This window comes from Metarhizium brunneum, chromosome 2, assembly GCF_013426205.1.
Source record: "Metarhizium brunneum chromosome 2, complete sequence".
Taxonomy (NCBI): Eukaryota; Fungi; Ascomycota; class Sordariomycetes; order Hypocreales; family Clavicipitaceae; genus Metarhizium; species Metarhizium brunneum.
In genome coordinates this window covers 2851762-2865379 of record NC_089423.1, presented here as the reverse complement: position 1 = coordinate 2865379, position 13618 = coordinate 2851762, and the positions used below count along the sequence as shown (strand labels likewise).

The window sequence follows — 13618 nt, the reverse complement described above, 5'->3', positions numbered from 1 at the left end:
CCATTTTGGATTTTATTCTTCAACCACGCCTCCATGGTCAGAAATGTTCACTCTTGGCAGTCCCTTTAGCATCTTACTGCTATAGAGGCTACCTTAGCAGGTCATTGCTCCATGTACATGTCTCCACGTACTTGTTGCATCATGGGCATGTCACTACCATGCATATGATTTCCCTGCATTGGCATGTTCATATTTGGCATTGGCCTAGTCATTGTCATAGCTGACCGGCCAACAGGACTCACCGCTCCATTTTGCATCATGAACCGCATGTCTGGTGAAGCTCCTTGTTGTTGGACAAGCCCTCGGGTCCGTGGGACTTCAAGCGCCGCAGTTTGTTGCATTGGTGCGTGGGCATGCTTTGCTGGAGAGGCATTCATAATGGCAAAGCTATCGTCGTCTTCCATCTCGGCATCCGCATCCTGATCACTGACATCATCGTTTTGATCTCCTTCTTCCTCCTCCGCGATCGACGGTGGTCCAGTCGTGCTGGTGGATGGGGCCGTGTTTTCGCTGATACGTCCAGACGTACTAGCTGTGGACAATCTCTTTTCGCTAGGGTTATTGGTTTGAGCTGGAGATTGATTGTTTTGTTGTTGTTGCTGCTGCTGCTGCTGCGTCGTCTGAGACAGACCTTGCGATTGTGAACTCGATGGACTATTCAAGTTGACCGGTGTTTGAGCTGGTTGATCCAATGGCCGTTGTGCACTCATTCCACTCGAGGTTACACGAGTCGACACAATTACGTTCTTCCACCTTTCAATCGACTTGGCGACAACTGTTGCGATATCCACGTGGCGGTCCTCCATGTCGAAGCCGACAATCTTGCCACCTCTCACGCCTTGCTCATATGCATAACTAATCACATCGCGATCTATCGGGATAGTCGACGGTGACAGGAGCTTGAACTCGCGGGGCTGTTGCAGGCGATTCAGCTGATCAATCTGCATCTTTAAGTGTGCATTCTCTTGTTTCAATCGATGCTGCTGCTCCTTTATGATTTCCATTTCCTTGTGCTTCCTGCCAACCCCACGCGCAAGTTCTAGGATCCAAAGCTCTTGTTGCCGCTGCCCAGGCAGCGAATCCCACACAGCGTATGCGGATTGCAGGTGTTCTTCCACCTGCTTCTCTAAATTTCCCGCTGTTTTCTCGGCCTTTTTAACAGCGTCACGGGTGTCCTTGTGCAAATGCCCTGTTGGGGGGTAGGCGAGTTCCTCAGACGCCGCGGTTGTGGCAGCTGCACACGTCACTTTCCAAGCTCTGAACTCCTCATTGAAGTATGACCTCAAGGCTTTAAACTCTCGCTGTCCCGGAGATTGCACGGACCAAGATGTAGACGTAGGATGCTGTGTGGAAGAAAACAGGGTTGGCGGCGGATGCAAGCACTGTAGTGTAAGAGCTGGAAAGTCGAGAGAGAGGGGATCAAAACCAAATGGCATGGAGCTATTATCAATGTGTTGTCTATAACATGTTAGAGCGTAATTCTGGAAAGTTGGTCTCATTTTACAGGAACAAGACAGACACATACTTGGCTGCCCTCCACGAGCCCAGAAGCTCTCGCAGGGCAAGTTCTGCAGCTCGGGCGTTGTCCGTAGCATCTGACAGCTTCTGCTTCAGATCGAATTGTGCCTTTTGGACTGCTTGCTTGCTTACTGTCCTTTGCATTGGCGGGCGTTTCGCTGGATCTGATCCGGCATCCCCATCCCAAGAGCCCCTGGGGGGAATATCATTGATGACGCCAGTAGCTTCCCACCTCGGCACAAAGGGGAACTTGCCAAAAGACGAGTCAGCTGCATAAGTGCCGTCTTTCGGCATGGGGTCAGCACCCATTGGCTCAATCTCTTGGTTGGGAGTTTCCCGTTTCGGGACAGGTCTTGGTGTTCCAGCGGGAGTCGAATCCTTGCGCGCACCGAGAGAGCCGCGGGCTTGCCGCCTCGTAATGCCTCCTCGCAGCTTCCGTATAGCTTCCACATCGTGAAGGCCATCTGGTGGTTTGGGATTCTTTTCTTTGATGTAGAGGTCGAGATGCCGGCCGAGCGAAGAGGAGGTAAAAGCTTGCTTGCAATAAGGACACTTCTTGTCCTTGGGCGCACTGAGCTTGGCAGGGGTCGTTTCGGAATTTTGGGACGCCATATCAGCTCCCATGCTGCCAACAGTAGCTTGGTGGTGTGGAATTCGAGGAGCAGGGGCTGAGAGGTCTGGGTGCAATGAACGCAGGACTGATAGTCGGGAAAATACTATATCACCAAGATGTGAAATTATAAAAAGCTCGTCGGGGCGAAACTGAAGAGCCGGTCTCTGCCATGGAGAGGTTTCCGCCGAGTAGCATAAGGAGCGTCTGTATAGATTAGAGGATTTGGGGGGTTGATAACGAGCGAATGTACGTGTGGGGTGGAAGGGGAAAGCAACAGCTCCAGGACTGGAGAGAATAAGAAGCTCTGTTGTCAGGAGTGTGACGGCATCGGCATCGAGGTTTCACGCAGGGCCACGGAGAAGAGAAATCCGCAGTGAAGGCCTGCTTCTCTCATGAGAGAGGGACAAAAGGAGTTGGAAGAGGAGCGAACGGGGGAAAGGGATCGTGGGAGCCTGCACAATTATTTTTTTTTCCCCTCCCAAAGCAAAGCTTCCGTTGTGAACTCAGGGGTGGAACCGGATGGGGAGACGGATTGATGGGATGCATACGGCACCGAGTACATACGGGGAACTGGGATTACTCTCTGGACTGCACAGGATGCGTTAACTGGTGCAACACGCAGCCAACGCCGGGTGCTGCTGCTGGCTGGGAGCATGGCGAGCGCAGGCAGGCGCAGGCGTCAACTGGTCAGGCCTGGTCTAGTCTAGTGGTGCAGCTTGAGGCGTCCAGCGCACCAGGCAAAATACTCCAGTGGGCGCCTCGGCGGGCACAAGGTGACCCAGTTCAATGTTCCCTTCCAATGTTGAGTGCCGACATGGACGTTTGGGGCCCCTCAGAGGCTCTCACATGTGCAGGCTGGTCAACAAGTGGCAGCTGCGGCTGCCTGAGCTCCAGAGGCTGAGCTCCACATGTCAACCTCCAGTCAAACTTCGAAATGCCAACTTGTCTCCCGTAGGTGAGTCTCTTTTTGTGTGCCCGTGTCCGCCATTCCTCAGGCCCTTAGCCAAAGAATGTCTCGCAGTCGTCTTGCGCCGTGTTGGAATCTAGAGAGATATAGCAAGTTGTGCCGCAGACCGCCGTCATCGTTGAATCTTGTTCTCGAGTACGCGGTATTAACTGATGGCCAATATAGGTCGATAGGATTGGACCCGGACACGAGAACACCTACAACTTGACAGAAGAGCCCACTCGACCCTCATGTACGGAGCACCGTATTATGAATTCGCATTTGGGCCGGATGCGACATCAATCCGCGTCTAGTTAAAAACCCCTGGTCAGTGGTCAGTGGTGGCTCCCTAAACGGCCTAAGCCGCTGGTTCGGCCTCTTTGACGTCCAAGATGGAAATGACAATGTGGATTTCTTTGATAACTTTCGTTATGGCATATCGAGGTATACAGCCAGGTTTGCCCGGACCAAGATTGCAAAGGCAATTCAGCAAACCATGTTCCTCAACTCGACACAGACGTTGACGGCAACACCGACAACTTGTTACTCGACATTTTGAAGACAAAGAAGGCGACCTCATTTCAGCGTGTGTGCGGAGTACTTGTGCTTGTTCTCCAACTCGAGTATCATTCCTCTCATGCACAGACTGGTCGCACGGTTGGCCGCAGCAGACCATGCTTAACCTGGCACATTGCTGCGTCCTGGTGCAGACCTGGCTTACAGTGGAGAGACACCATACCTCCATTTGCAAGGTGCTCCGAGTCTAGAAAGCCAAGCAGACAAAAGCAGTCAGGGTCTTCAAAGACAGATTACACGAGAACATGAGCCAAACCCTGGTGTATTGGTGATCAAGAAACATGGCACTTCCAAGCTCAACGAGGATGGGAAAGGTCAGTCACCGGCCTAATAGCCAATAGCTCCAAGTGCTTGACGGGTTGGTGCTCGGGGCCATGGCAGATGGCTTGTGGTGGGTGGTGGGTGGTGGGTGGTGGGTGGCGGAATGCGGATGGCGGAGCTTGATCCGTTCGGGTGCTGCATGGCGTCTCATACCACCAGGCAGCGTTCAAGTTGCTGCTTGAGTCGAGCTGTCGTTGCCACACGTCATGCATCCTGCTGGGCTTCAAATGTTCTTCTCTGAGAGTGCTGACACTCCGACATCCATGTCCGAAGCTCCAGGTCCAGCAGCGGAGACGCTGGCCTGGCGTCAGAGCGCTTAAGGCCTAGCGCCAGCCTGTCAGGTCCATCAGGACCCCGTCATTTCAACCCGCTGGCACTCTCGTCTCGAGTATCGCGTCTGGTACCTGGCACTTGCCCACCCAGGAGCTCTAACCGTGGACCCCCAAGCGACCCCCAAGCGACCCTCATCGATTCCACTCATGGGGCAATCGCTTCTGACCGGCGCCTTCCGCTATTAAAAGTGCCAGCGGTTGGCCACGGTTGGCCACTCATGGGCCCCCAGAATCGCGCTCACAGGCCGCAATCGCCTGATATCTGATTTGACTCCATCTCAAACCCATGATCAATTGATTGTCCATGGGAAAAGACTTGCCCACCCGGAAGCTTCTTATATACTAGCTTCCAGGCGTTGCACATTGCATACGACGCCAGCCCAGTGGACCACCGACTTTCACTTGCACGACAAGTTAATTGGGAGCCCAGAACGAACAAGCAAGCAAGGTATGGACGTTTCGTCCCATGAGCCCGTTACTCTCTGAATCCAAAGTACCAAGTACTGGGTCTGTGATCGACCCGTTGTAGTCCTGTGCCAAAGTCCCATATTGACATAGTCTAGCCAGCCAGCCCTGGGTGGTATTTGCCCAGCCTACGTCCCAAGTCTCGTCCAGAGAAAAGATGGCTTGTATCCTCGCTTTGGAACTACCACGAGATTCGAAAAGCGGCTTGGAGCCGATGCCAGGCTCTCGAGTTGCCTGACTAGGTATGCAAGGTTTTGCTGATGACATCGAACACAACCATCGAGTACAACATCAAACTTCATTCTAGGTAGCACATAGTTGGCAACTGCGCAGGCAAGGCACCACGCATCTCTTGTTCGACACCAAAACTCCGCACAAGTACGTAGTTATTTCTACGTCTGCCGCTTGCTGGATCCTCGGGCCGCCGTCGAGGCTTGTGAGGCTGACCACCGTGGCGGCGCTATTTAACACTCCTTTTGGTGTGTTAGACCGAGATGTGGCTGGCACAGACCTTGCCCAAGTCGAGATCAACAGAGATCCAAGGCTCAGGGGCTAATAGTTTCGGGAGATCAGGCGTGTGGTCCCCTTTGCCATTTGTTCCTTCCGGCTCTTTTATCTTGGCTAATCCATCCTGCTGGAGGGGTCCAATGTCTAGGACGATGAATCCAGGAAGGGACACCGTGTGCCTGTCAAAGTTCCCAGAATGATCGCCCAAAAGAAATCCTTGGATAGGAAGAAAAGGAGTATTCTCGGCACCGCGGAGCCAAGGGTCCATGTCTCAATCGTCGTTTGTTTCTCCTCACCCACTTGAGCTCAACCCTGTAAAGGTGTTGCTGCATGTCCAGGGTTCGCTGTTGTCACTCTGACCGTGAACAGTGGACCTTTTGTATTTGACTGGAATGCGGATATGGTTGGGTTGTCTTTACCAACATTTCGACTATGAACGGAAGTTTGGAAGAAGATCTATCGATGATCAGGCTGTTATTTCATCTTGGATGCTTTCATGGCCGGCGCCCATCGCCAATCTCAGATTATTTATCTTGTTTATGTTTTTGGCAGGCGACGTTGGTTGACGCAGCCGCAACCAACCCTAGCTTTGCGACAAAAATCTAATCTCATCCAGCCGCTCTCCAGATTCCCCTGTCGAGCATCAAAGTGGCCAATGGGATCCCTGTATTAGTTCCCATCCCCGACATTGGCAAAAGGGTAAGAGGAAGAAGGAAAAGGCAACCTCAAATCAATTGCACCGAAGTCTGGTTAGATCAAGCGATCAGGCAGTGCTGTGCCTATGTACATATGGGCCGTGAGCACATTCAGCCACTCTGTCTCTACCTGTTACACTCTCCAGATTAAAGGCGATAACACCTGCTCACCAAACCATAAGCTTCAGATATCCAAGCTCCAAGGGCGAACGGGCCCACGGCTGGGTCTTGTTGCCATTTCATTTTGCCCTAGTTCCACCGTCTTGCCTTTGATTGACTAGTTTGACAGGACTTTGTGTCGATGTAATAAATAGTAGTAGGCGACTACAGTGGTTCACCGTACATGGATGGCACCGGCCAAGACCGAACATGCAGGCACAACGCACATCGCGTAGTCCTATGCGTCTCCATGTCCCAGGTTCAAAGGAGAGAGAATCCGGACTGAAACCCACAATTTTCTTCCAGTTGTGGCTCCTCGTAATGGCTATCGCAGCCGCCCTCTCATCAAACGGCATGGAACACACACATAACGAGACCAGAAGGCCCGAAATTCCCAACTGAAATCGACCACTAGACCCTGATGGAGCCTTCTGCAATTGTTATGGTACTCGGTACTTTGTCCCCAGCTCTACGGCCTCAAAATGGGCAAAAGCCCTCAGCATCATCTTGGTGCAACATTGTCTCCCAACAGGTCGTACTCGCAGCTGACATGACCACCAATATGCGAGCAAATGTCATGGCTACATGAGGGTGTCTAAGGAGTGATCTGCTCCTGATCAGCGCCACGGGCTAGACAAATGGTCTCTTCTCGTGCGGCCGTTGAGAGGCAGGGCCTGCATCAATATGCTCCAAGCCACACAGCTTTACATTGCGCCGCAAAGCAGACGAATTTTATTGAATACTGGAAAAAAATGCAAGGCTTGACTAACAAAGCCCTACCCCTATGTACAGTCGGAGAGATAATCCATCCGTCTGTCACAGCTGCCAGCATATCAAATGAATTGCGTGTGGGCCTTGCCTTGGTCGTGGGATTTGGGATTTGGAACATGCGACTGCGGGAAGACAGGTAGCCAAGGGCTTTATCTGCATCTTCTGGATTGCAAAGTGTGTTGAGTCTACGGGTTGGTGTCTTGACTTGCAATGAAGGTAAGAAAGACACGATTCCAATATCCTGCACGGCCATATGTGCATACAAAGGGTCGTGCCTATTTTACACTTTTAAAAAAAAGGGCGGTTGTACTACCCTAACGAGGCCGAATTTTGTTGCGACGTCTCACTTTGGTTTTACATCATATCTTTTGAAGGGCTGGCATGTCGTTATCTATCTACACATCCACCGTGTTTCTTTGCTTGGCTCGAGGTGGCAAGAATGACACGAAGTGAGGGAATAATCATAAACAGGTTAGGGTCGCCAAAGTTGGGCGCGGCGCAGTTCAGATACTTGGCCTCATTTTTTTTTGACTCTGCAGCGCACTTTCACGTGTCGAGATGCAGGGTATTCCGAACCAGGTAACAGTTGGCGTTGCTACGTACAATTCGAACAGGGCTCTCCCCTTGGCGACGTATGCTGTAATTATAATCACTGACGGAAAGAGCTTCGGTTATGAGGTCATGGGCAGTTTAAGCTGCCATTCAAGACGTCAGACACGGCAAAGTCGTGGATGGCAATGCTATTTCATGTACAGTCGATGTATTGCGCATATACGAGACAACGTCCCAGAACAAGTACCCAGCAGAACAAAGAATTGCCGTGCTGCGAACTGAGATTGTCATGAGTGATGCGTTATGCGTTATTTCCAAATCAAATATGTACCAGGAAACGAAAGCAACCCTACGTGACGGCAAGTATATCCTCAAAACCCAAAGGCAGCCATTTTCTTGTTTCCTCGCCCTGGTCCCATCCAACTCCTTGTTTGTCTCATGATACAAACTCATGCCCTTCCTCTTCTCTTGCTCCCCTGACTTGGCACGACCTGCCTAAGCTCCGACGACACCGCCGGCCCCTGGACCTCCGATAAAGAAGTAGCTTCCCCAGTCCAACCCCGAGTTCCAGACCGCCGACAAGTTATACCTACTCTGGTCGCTTATGACGACGCCGCGGCTCCCATTATAGTTCTGAAACGTGTCCTTCGTGTCGTAGTAGGCAATCTTCCTCAAGTAGGCGGCGTACCCGAAGCCCTTGTCGGGGAACTCGCCGCTCCCCATGTCAGTGGTGGTCATTTCGTCCTCGCTGTTGTAGATCTCGCCGTAGAAGTTGATCTGGTCCGAGTGGTGGTCCAGAGTGTCGGCCGGGTCCACGCCCTTGGAGAACAGGCTCCCGGGGTAGTAGCCGACGAACCTGCCCAGCGTGTGCAGCCACCAGTTCCCCTGATGGTAGTAGAAGCCAATGTCGGCCTCGTACCTGTCGCCGCCGACGGTGGCGAGCGGCGCGAACGCGACGCCCGGGTAGATCTCGCCGTCGTACTGCACCCAGCCGGCGACGTCGCGGTTCCAGCCGCACACGCCGTCCCCGTACGACTCGTAGTTGTTGGTCGTGTAGAAGGAGAACAGGTGCGGAGCGGCGACCTGGTCGGGGTAGTTGATCCATCCGGCCTCGACGGTCTGGCTCTTGGGCGGGGTGCCGGCGTGGGCGGCGTCGTTGCGGATGACGGCGACCTGCAGCAGGGAGAAGTCCGAGGGGCGCTGCACAAAGGCCTTGAAGATGCTGTAGGTGGCGGTTCCGCCGTGGTTGCTGGCGTTCTGCGCCGTGCTCGCGTACCAGTGTGTCCCTTGTTGGGAGCGCGCGGACACGGCTGCCGCGGCGGCGTTGTCGCCGGGGCGAGGGAGGCGTTTCATTGGCCTGGTGGGACCGTGGGATCGGAGGATCGGCACCGTTCCGGCGGGCCCGGCGTCCGAAGGCCTGATGGCAGCCACCACGGCCGCGTCCTGCCGGGTGGGTGCGCGCTTGAGGAGGGACGGCGGCGGCGGCTGCGCGATGTCGCCTTGGGACGAGATGGGCACCCAGTCGAGGGTTTGGCCGCCGGGCGTGGTTGTGGTTTTGACGATGGGCAGGCCGTGGCCCGGCGGTGCTGGGGGGAGCGGTCCCGGGGCGGCCAGGCCGATGAGGGCCAGGGCCGGGAGGATGGAGGTTTTCATGGCGCGGCTGGGAACGAGATGAATAATATATACATGTACTGCAAGTATATACACGAAGCTTAAGGATAGACGATGCCAGAATTGAACACTGAGCATGGGTTTTATACTCTGCTTGAGCGAGTTTGTGAGGCATGCAGCATTCCTGTGTACGCCGTTTCGTCGTGGCAGATGACCCTTTGCTAGAGCTCAACTGACCGCCAACCACCCATGAAGCTGCAACATGACTACGTAGTCGATTTTCGATGGTCAGGCTACAGATCAAACACCCCAAGCCGACCGAGTTCATTGCATCTCGTCTTCCTGTCTCGCAAAGCCGCAAAGCAGATATGTTTCTTTGGATGCAGCCTTCACTCGGGTCCTTTTTTGTTTGGAGTGAGTCTGCTTACTCCCCAGGAAATTGGACCGCACGTGTAGCTGGAAAATTCTCGAAGACTGCCTCTGGAGAAGGTTGAGACGGGACTTTAGCGGGTGCCCTTGGCTACATGTCGGCATGTATTACCTGAAGCCCGTCCAAGGTTTGGCCGCCCACAAGCAGAGCCATGGGCTGCGATGCGATATCTTACTACAAAATGACCCTCTTTGTAGATTGATTACTCAAAGGAGAGCCCAGACAATACAACACGTTTTGGAGTCCACCTTCTTGGGCCATGCCATCTCCGTGGGTAGTGTCTCACCTGCGCCACCTCGGCGATTTCAACAAGCGCCTCAATCGCAGAGGTCTGGCAGCGATGACAAGTCGATCCAGCTCACCCACGGCAAATGATGGGCTTGGATGCCTCTTCCCTATGGACTGGTAGCACGGGGAAGCTGCTGCCTCGTCCTTGTGCAGCCATTCGGTCCTATCAGACCCCCCATCTATTGGGCCCAAGTTTGTCGACACCAAGACTCAGCTCAGCTGCTCCGCATTCCGTCTTCGCGGTAGTGTACACAATTCCAGCCAAGTCGGAAGTGTCTTTCACATATTGTCTGTTGACGCAATCAATCACCTGGTCTCGCCTCGCCGTATCGCGTGGACAACCCGTCTGCCGATCCCAAAGAAAAATCTGAAACAAAAACTGGCCGTTGAGCTGGAGCGACTGGGAGCACACCTTCCAATACAGGCAGTTGAAGGAACCTTTATTGTCTGCTGAATGGGCTTATGCAGGCCGCACAGAATCCTTCTAGATGGCGCCGCATGACTGTTGCTGCAAGTGATGCTGAACCAGCCACTCCTATCTGTCCCGGGCGCATTTTCAATTTTGTAGCAACCATTCTAGAATGTTGATCAGAGTCCCCCTTGATAGGACGCCCAAAGTCTTGCGGGATTCTACAAAGCTCTGGGCGGCCGAGAGGCTCCCCGGTCGAGGGCACATTTCACCCTTGGTGACTCGTCCATGCGAGCCTTACGCGCATACGCCAGAACCACAACCAAGCTGGAAACCGTGGATTATGCCGCTCGATGGTATTGAACGAAGCAGGCGAAGAGGCTCTCGCACTTCAATGTAGATGTTGGGCTGACAGAAACCGTACCTTGAAACGAGGAACAGAGGCTGTTGGAAATCATAGTAGCTGCGAGCTCAAGTGACACCAGACCTCTCCATCGCCTCATCAGAGATTTGCCAGGAACAAAGTAGGTTCAACTCAACAACAGGGCCATAATATGTGTCAGTGTCAGTCATCTGTAACACACAGCAGGTCTAGGCCGGATAGTAAAGTTGATTTAGAACGATGCTCTCGGCATTTAGGCAGGCTACCTCGTTGTACCAGCTATGAGCCGACAAGCCCAGTCCAAGCGAGCGTTGCTTGCCCTCATCATTGGCAACCATCATGCACTCAGCCAGTTGAGAGTAGGCAGGCCATCTCATACCAAGCCTTATCACTGCCGTCTCACTCCCGCCTGGAAACAAACGCCGCTTTACGCCGCAGCCTGTATGCCTTGGCGCCTATGAACCCAGAACCATTTTATTTCCTACTTCGGGAGGAAGCGGCATCACTGTCCGTCAGGTGTCACTTGATCAAACCCTTGTCGGTTCATTCTTTGGTGAGATCAGTGCGCGGCCAGTAACCGGGTTAATTGGGGCATAAGACATAGCATGCTACCAGGACATCGTTATGAAAATCCGTCTATCACTTTTGGCGCGATTGCTTCCGTCATCCTATGATCGGCAGCATCGCGAAGGCTCTTGGAGGTTGCAGAGCTTGTTGATTCACCGGGGAGGTAGAAATCAACGGATCCTGGAATAATACAGTCCAGAATAAATGGAAGCCTTCGGGTTTTTGTGTCAAGAGTGCTTGCTGATGAAGAGGAGGCATGCAATCGCAAATCGCAACAAGATGCAGTAAAGAGCCTTGTTTGGTTGCCAACCAGTTCTCTCAGACGATGAACGCCATTCTTTCAGACTTGGCCTCGCCGAAACGGCATTTGGGCAGCCATGGCATAGAACAAGGCATCATGTGAAGAGACGTTGCAATGACATCAAAAGTAATTCTGGCTGATATTGTGCGTTGTGCGGCCATGTCATCGGCTGATGGGGAGTAGCTGTAGATATCTGGAGGCCAAGCTGTATTGATCCAACAGTGGTCAGAGGGAACTTTGTACCTTCGCGACGGGCCTCGTTACAAATTGTTGGGGTCAGTATGGAGCTTCCACCAGCTGTAACTCAATCTTGGAGAAACAAGCTGAAGGATAGAGTTTCATGGTTTGTTATGGTTTTCGCCTGGAAGCTTGCTCGCCCAAGGGAAATTATATGCCACATCACGTGACTTGAGAGAGTTGCGTGGTCAGCCACCTGTGGCTGTGTCGCGCTATACTGGTTACTCCACAAGCTAATCAGCCGACCGCGTTTGACGGAAACAAACCGTCGTGAAGTCTGGCTCAATCATTCCGATTGGCGACATATGCGCAGCTTCACCTCTCTACAGCCTCTGAATCGCCTGTTTGGAAACTTTTCCAATTTTGCAAAAATGCCTCCAGGTACGCGATAGACTGGGAAAACAAGCCTGCATTCGGAGACCGGTGGCACTCCTTGCCCTGTTTCTCCATCGCCAGTTGTGGCGTGGAGCTCTTGCTCGCATGACTGTGATGGCGATGGCTCCGATTGATTACGATGCGCTGCTCGTGTGTTTCATGCACTTACAATTCTCTAGCGCTCAGCGACGATGAGTCTTCCGACGTGGAGCCCCAACCGACGACAACGCGATCTTCCCGAAGTTCGCGATCGCTTGCCGACGATGCGCGCAGCACAGGAAGCGACGACGAACCGGGCCCAGTAGCTGCCAATGGAGGCAGTGAGGTCGGTGAAGAAGACGAGGAGGAGGATGAGGATCTTGAGGAGGACGTGTACGCGCTTTACGCTTTTCTACGGCGGGGTTCGTTGGCTAACGCGGGCCTAGGTTTATCGTCGAAGCGATCAAAAGCCACATGATCGATGAAGATGTTAGTGGCGTAACCGATTACAAGACATCATTGTCCAGCTTCTAACAAAGGTCCAACAGGGCAGTCTGCGATTTCAGGTGAAATGGGAAGGTTACAGCTCCAAAAAGGACTTGACGTGGGAGCCCGAGGAGAACCTGGAGTGAGTGCATGTATATAGTTTGGGACTGCAGCATTGATCGCGATGGCTAATTTGCTACGTACCCTCGCAGAGAATCTGCGCAGGAAATTCTCGATGAGTATTTTCGCTCGTTTGGTGGACGAGAGAACATTTTCAACCAAACAGAGAAGGCGTCGAGGGGGAAGAAGAGAGGGCGAGGGGCGTCCAACGCGGCGGCGGCGACGGCCAAGCGATCGCGAAAGAACGGCACACACCCCAGTGACTCGGCACCGCCGGCCAGCGCGAAACCGTGGCAGCCACCGGCGGGCTCCTGGGAAGACGAAATTGCCACCATCGATGCTTGCGAGGACGAGGGGAGTGGGAAGCTTGTCGTGTACCTTATATGGAAGAATGGGCAAAAGACCAAGCACGAGACCTCTGTCATTTACAAGAAGTGTCCTCAAAAGGTACGTGCAGCTACCAAGTGTTGGTTGGGGTGGCTGGCGGCAAGACGTGCAACAACTGACGGATAGCAAAAACAGATGCTGCAATTCTATGAGCGACACGTCAAGATTATTCGGGATGATGAGAGGGTGGCCGCGCAGGGCGACTGAAGGGGGAGAGAGACTGGTGATTTGACTTGGTTGGAGTTGGCGAGAGCAATCCGCCGTGCTTTTTGGCTGGGCTGGGCTTTAGGTTGCGGACGAAACGGACGTGGCGCTTCGGACAATATCACTTTATGGTAAACAGGCTTTTACTCAAGGGCCAACATGTGCCAGCATTTCGCACCAGGTATATTGCGAGCTGGCACATGGGGTGGACGGGTGGACGAGGCCATGGTAGTAGTAGTAGGTAGCGCAGGAGAGAGTAGATGGAGTTGGCTCTTTTTAGTTTAGAGGGAAAACTGAATTTCACCCATTTCACAAGGGACCGACTGCTGCTTGCTGTTGTGGTCGAAGAGTGCCGTGGCCCTGAGTTGGGTCTGGCGGCAACATTGA

At 53.2% G+C, this 13618-nt stretch overlaps 3 protein-coding genes across 3 annotated transcripts; 1 reads left to right on the top strand and 2 right to left on the bottom strand.

The window, feature by feature from the left end:
• Positions 1–101: 101 nt before the first annotated feature.
• G6M90_00g038210 (uncharacterized protein) lies at positions 102–2142 on the bottom strand (the record flags this gene model as incomplete). Its single annotated transcript, XM_014691693.1, has 2 exons — positions 102–1458; positions 1526–2142. 2 exons carry the CDS (start codon positions 2140–2142, stop codon positions 102–104), a joined length of 1974 nt encoding a protein of 657 aa, XP_014547179.1.
• Positions 2143–7950: 5808 nt separating this feature from the next.
• G6M90_00g038200 (uncharacterized protein) lies at positions 7951–9108 on the bottom strand (the record flags this gene model as incomplete). Its single annotated transcript, XM_014691692.1, has 1 exon — positions 7951–9108. The coding sequence occupies one exon, from the start codon at positions 9106–9108 to the stop codon at positions 7951–7953; it is 1158 nt and encodes a 385-aa protein (XP_014547178.1).
• A 2943-nt stretch (positions 9109–12051) lies between these two features.
• Positions 12052–13234, top strand: swi6 (Chromatin-associated protein swi6; the record flags this gene model as incomplete). The annotated part of the gene is made up of 6 exons (XM_014691691.1): positions 12052–12061; positions 12235–12427; positions 12481–12523; positions 12583–12662; positions 12733–13087; positions 13163–13234. The coding sequence occupies 6 exons, from the start codon at positions 12052–12054 to the stop codon at positions 13232–13234; spliced, it is 753 nt and encodes a 250-aa protein (XP_014547177.1).
• Positions 13235–13618: the final 384 nt, after the last annotated feature.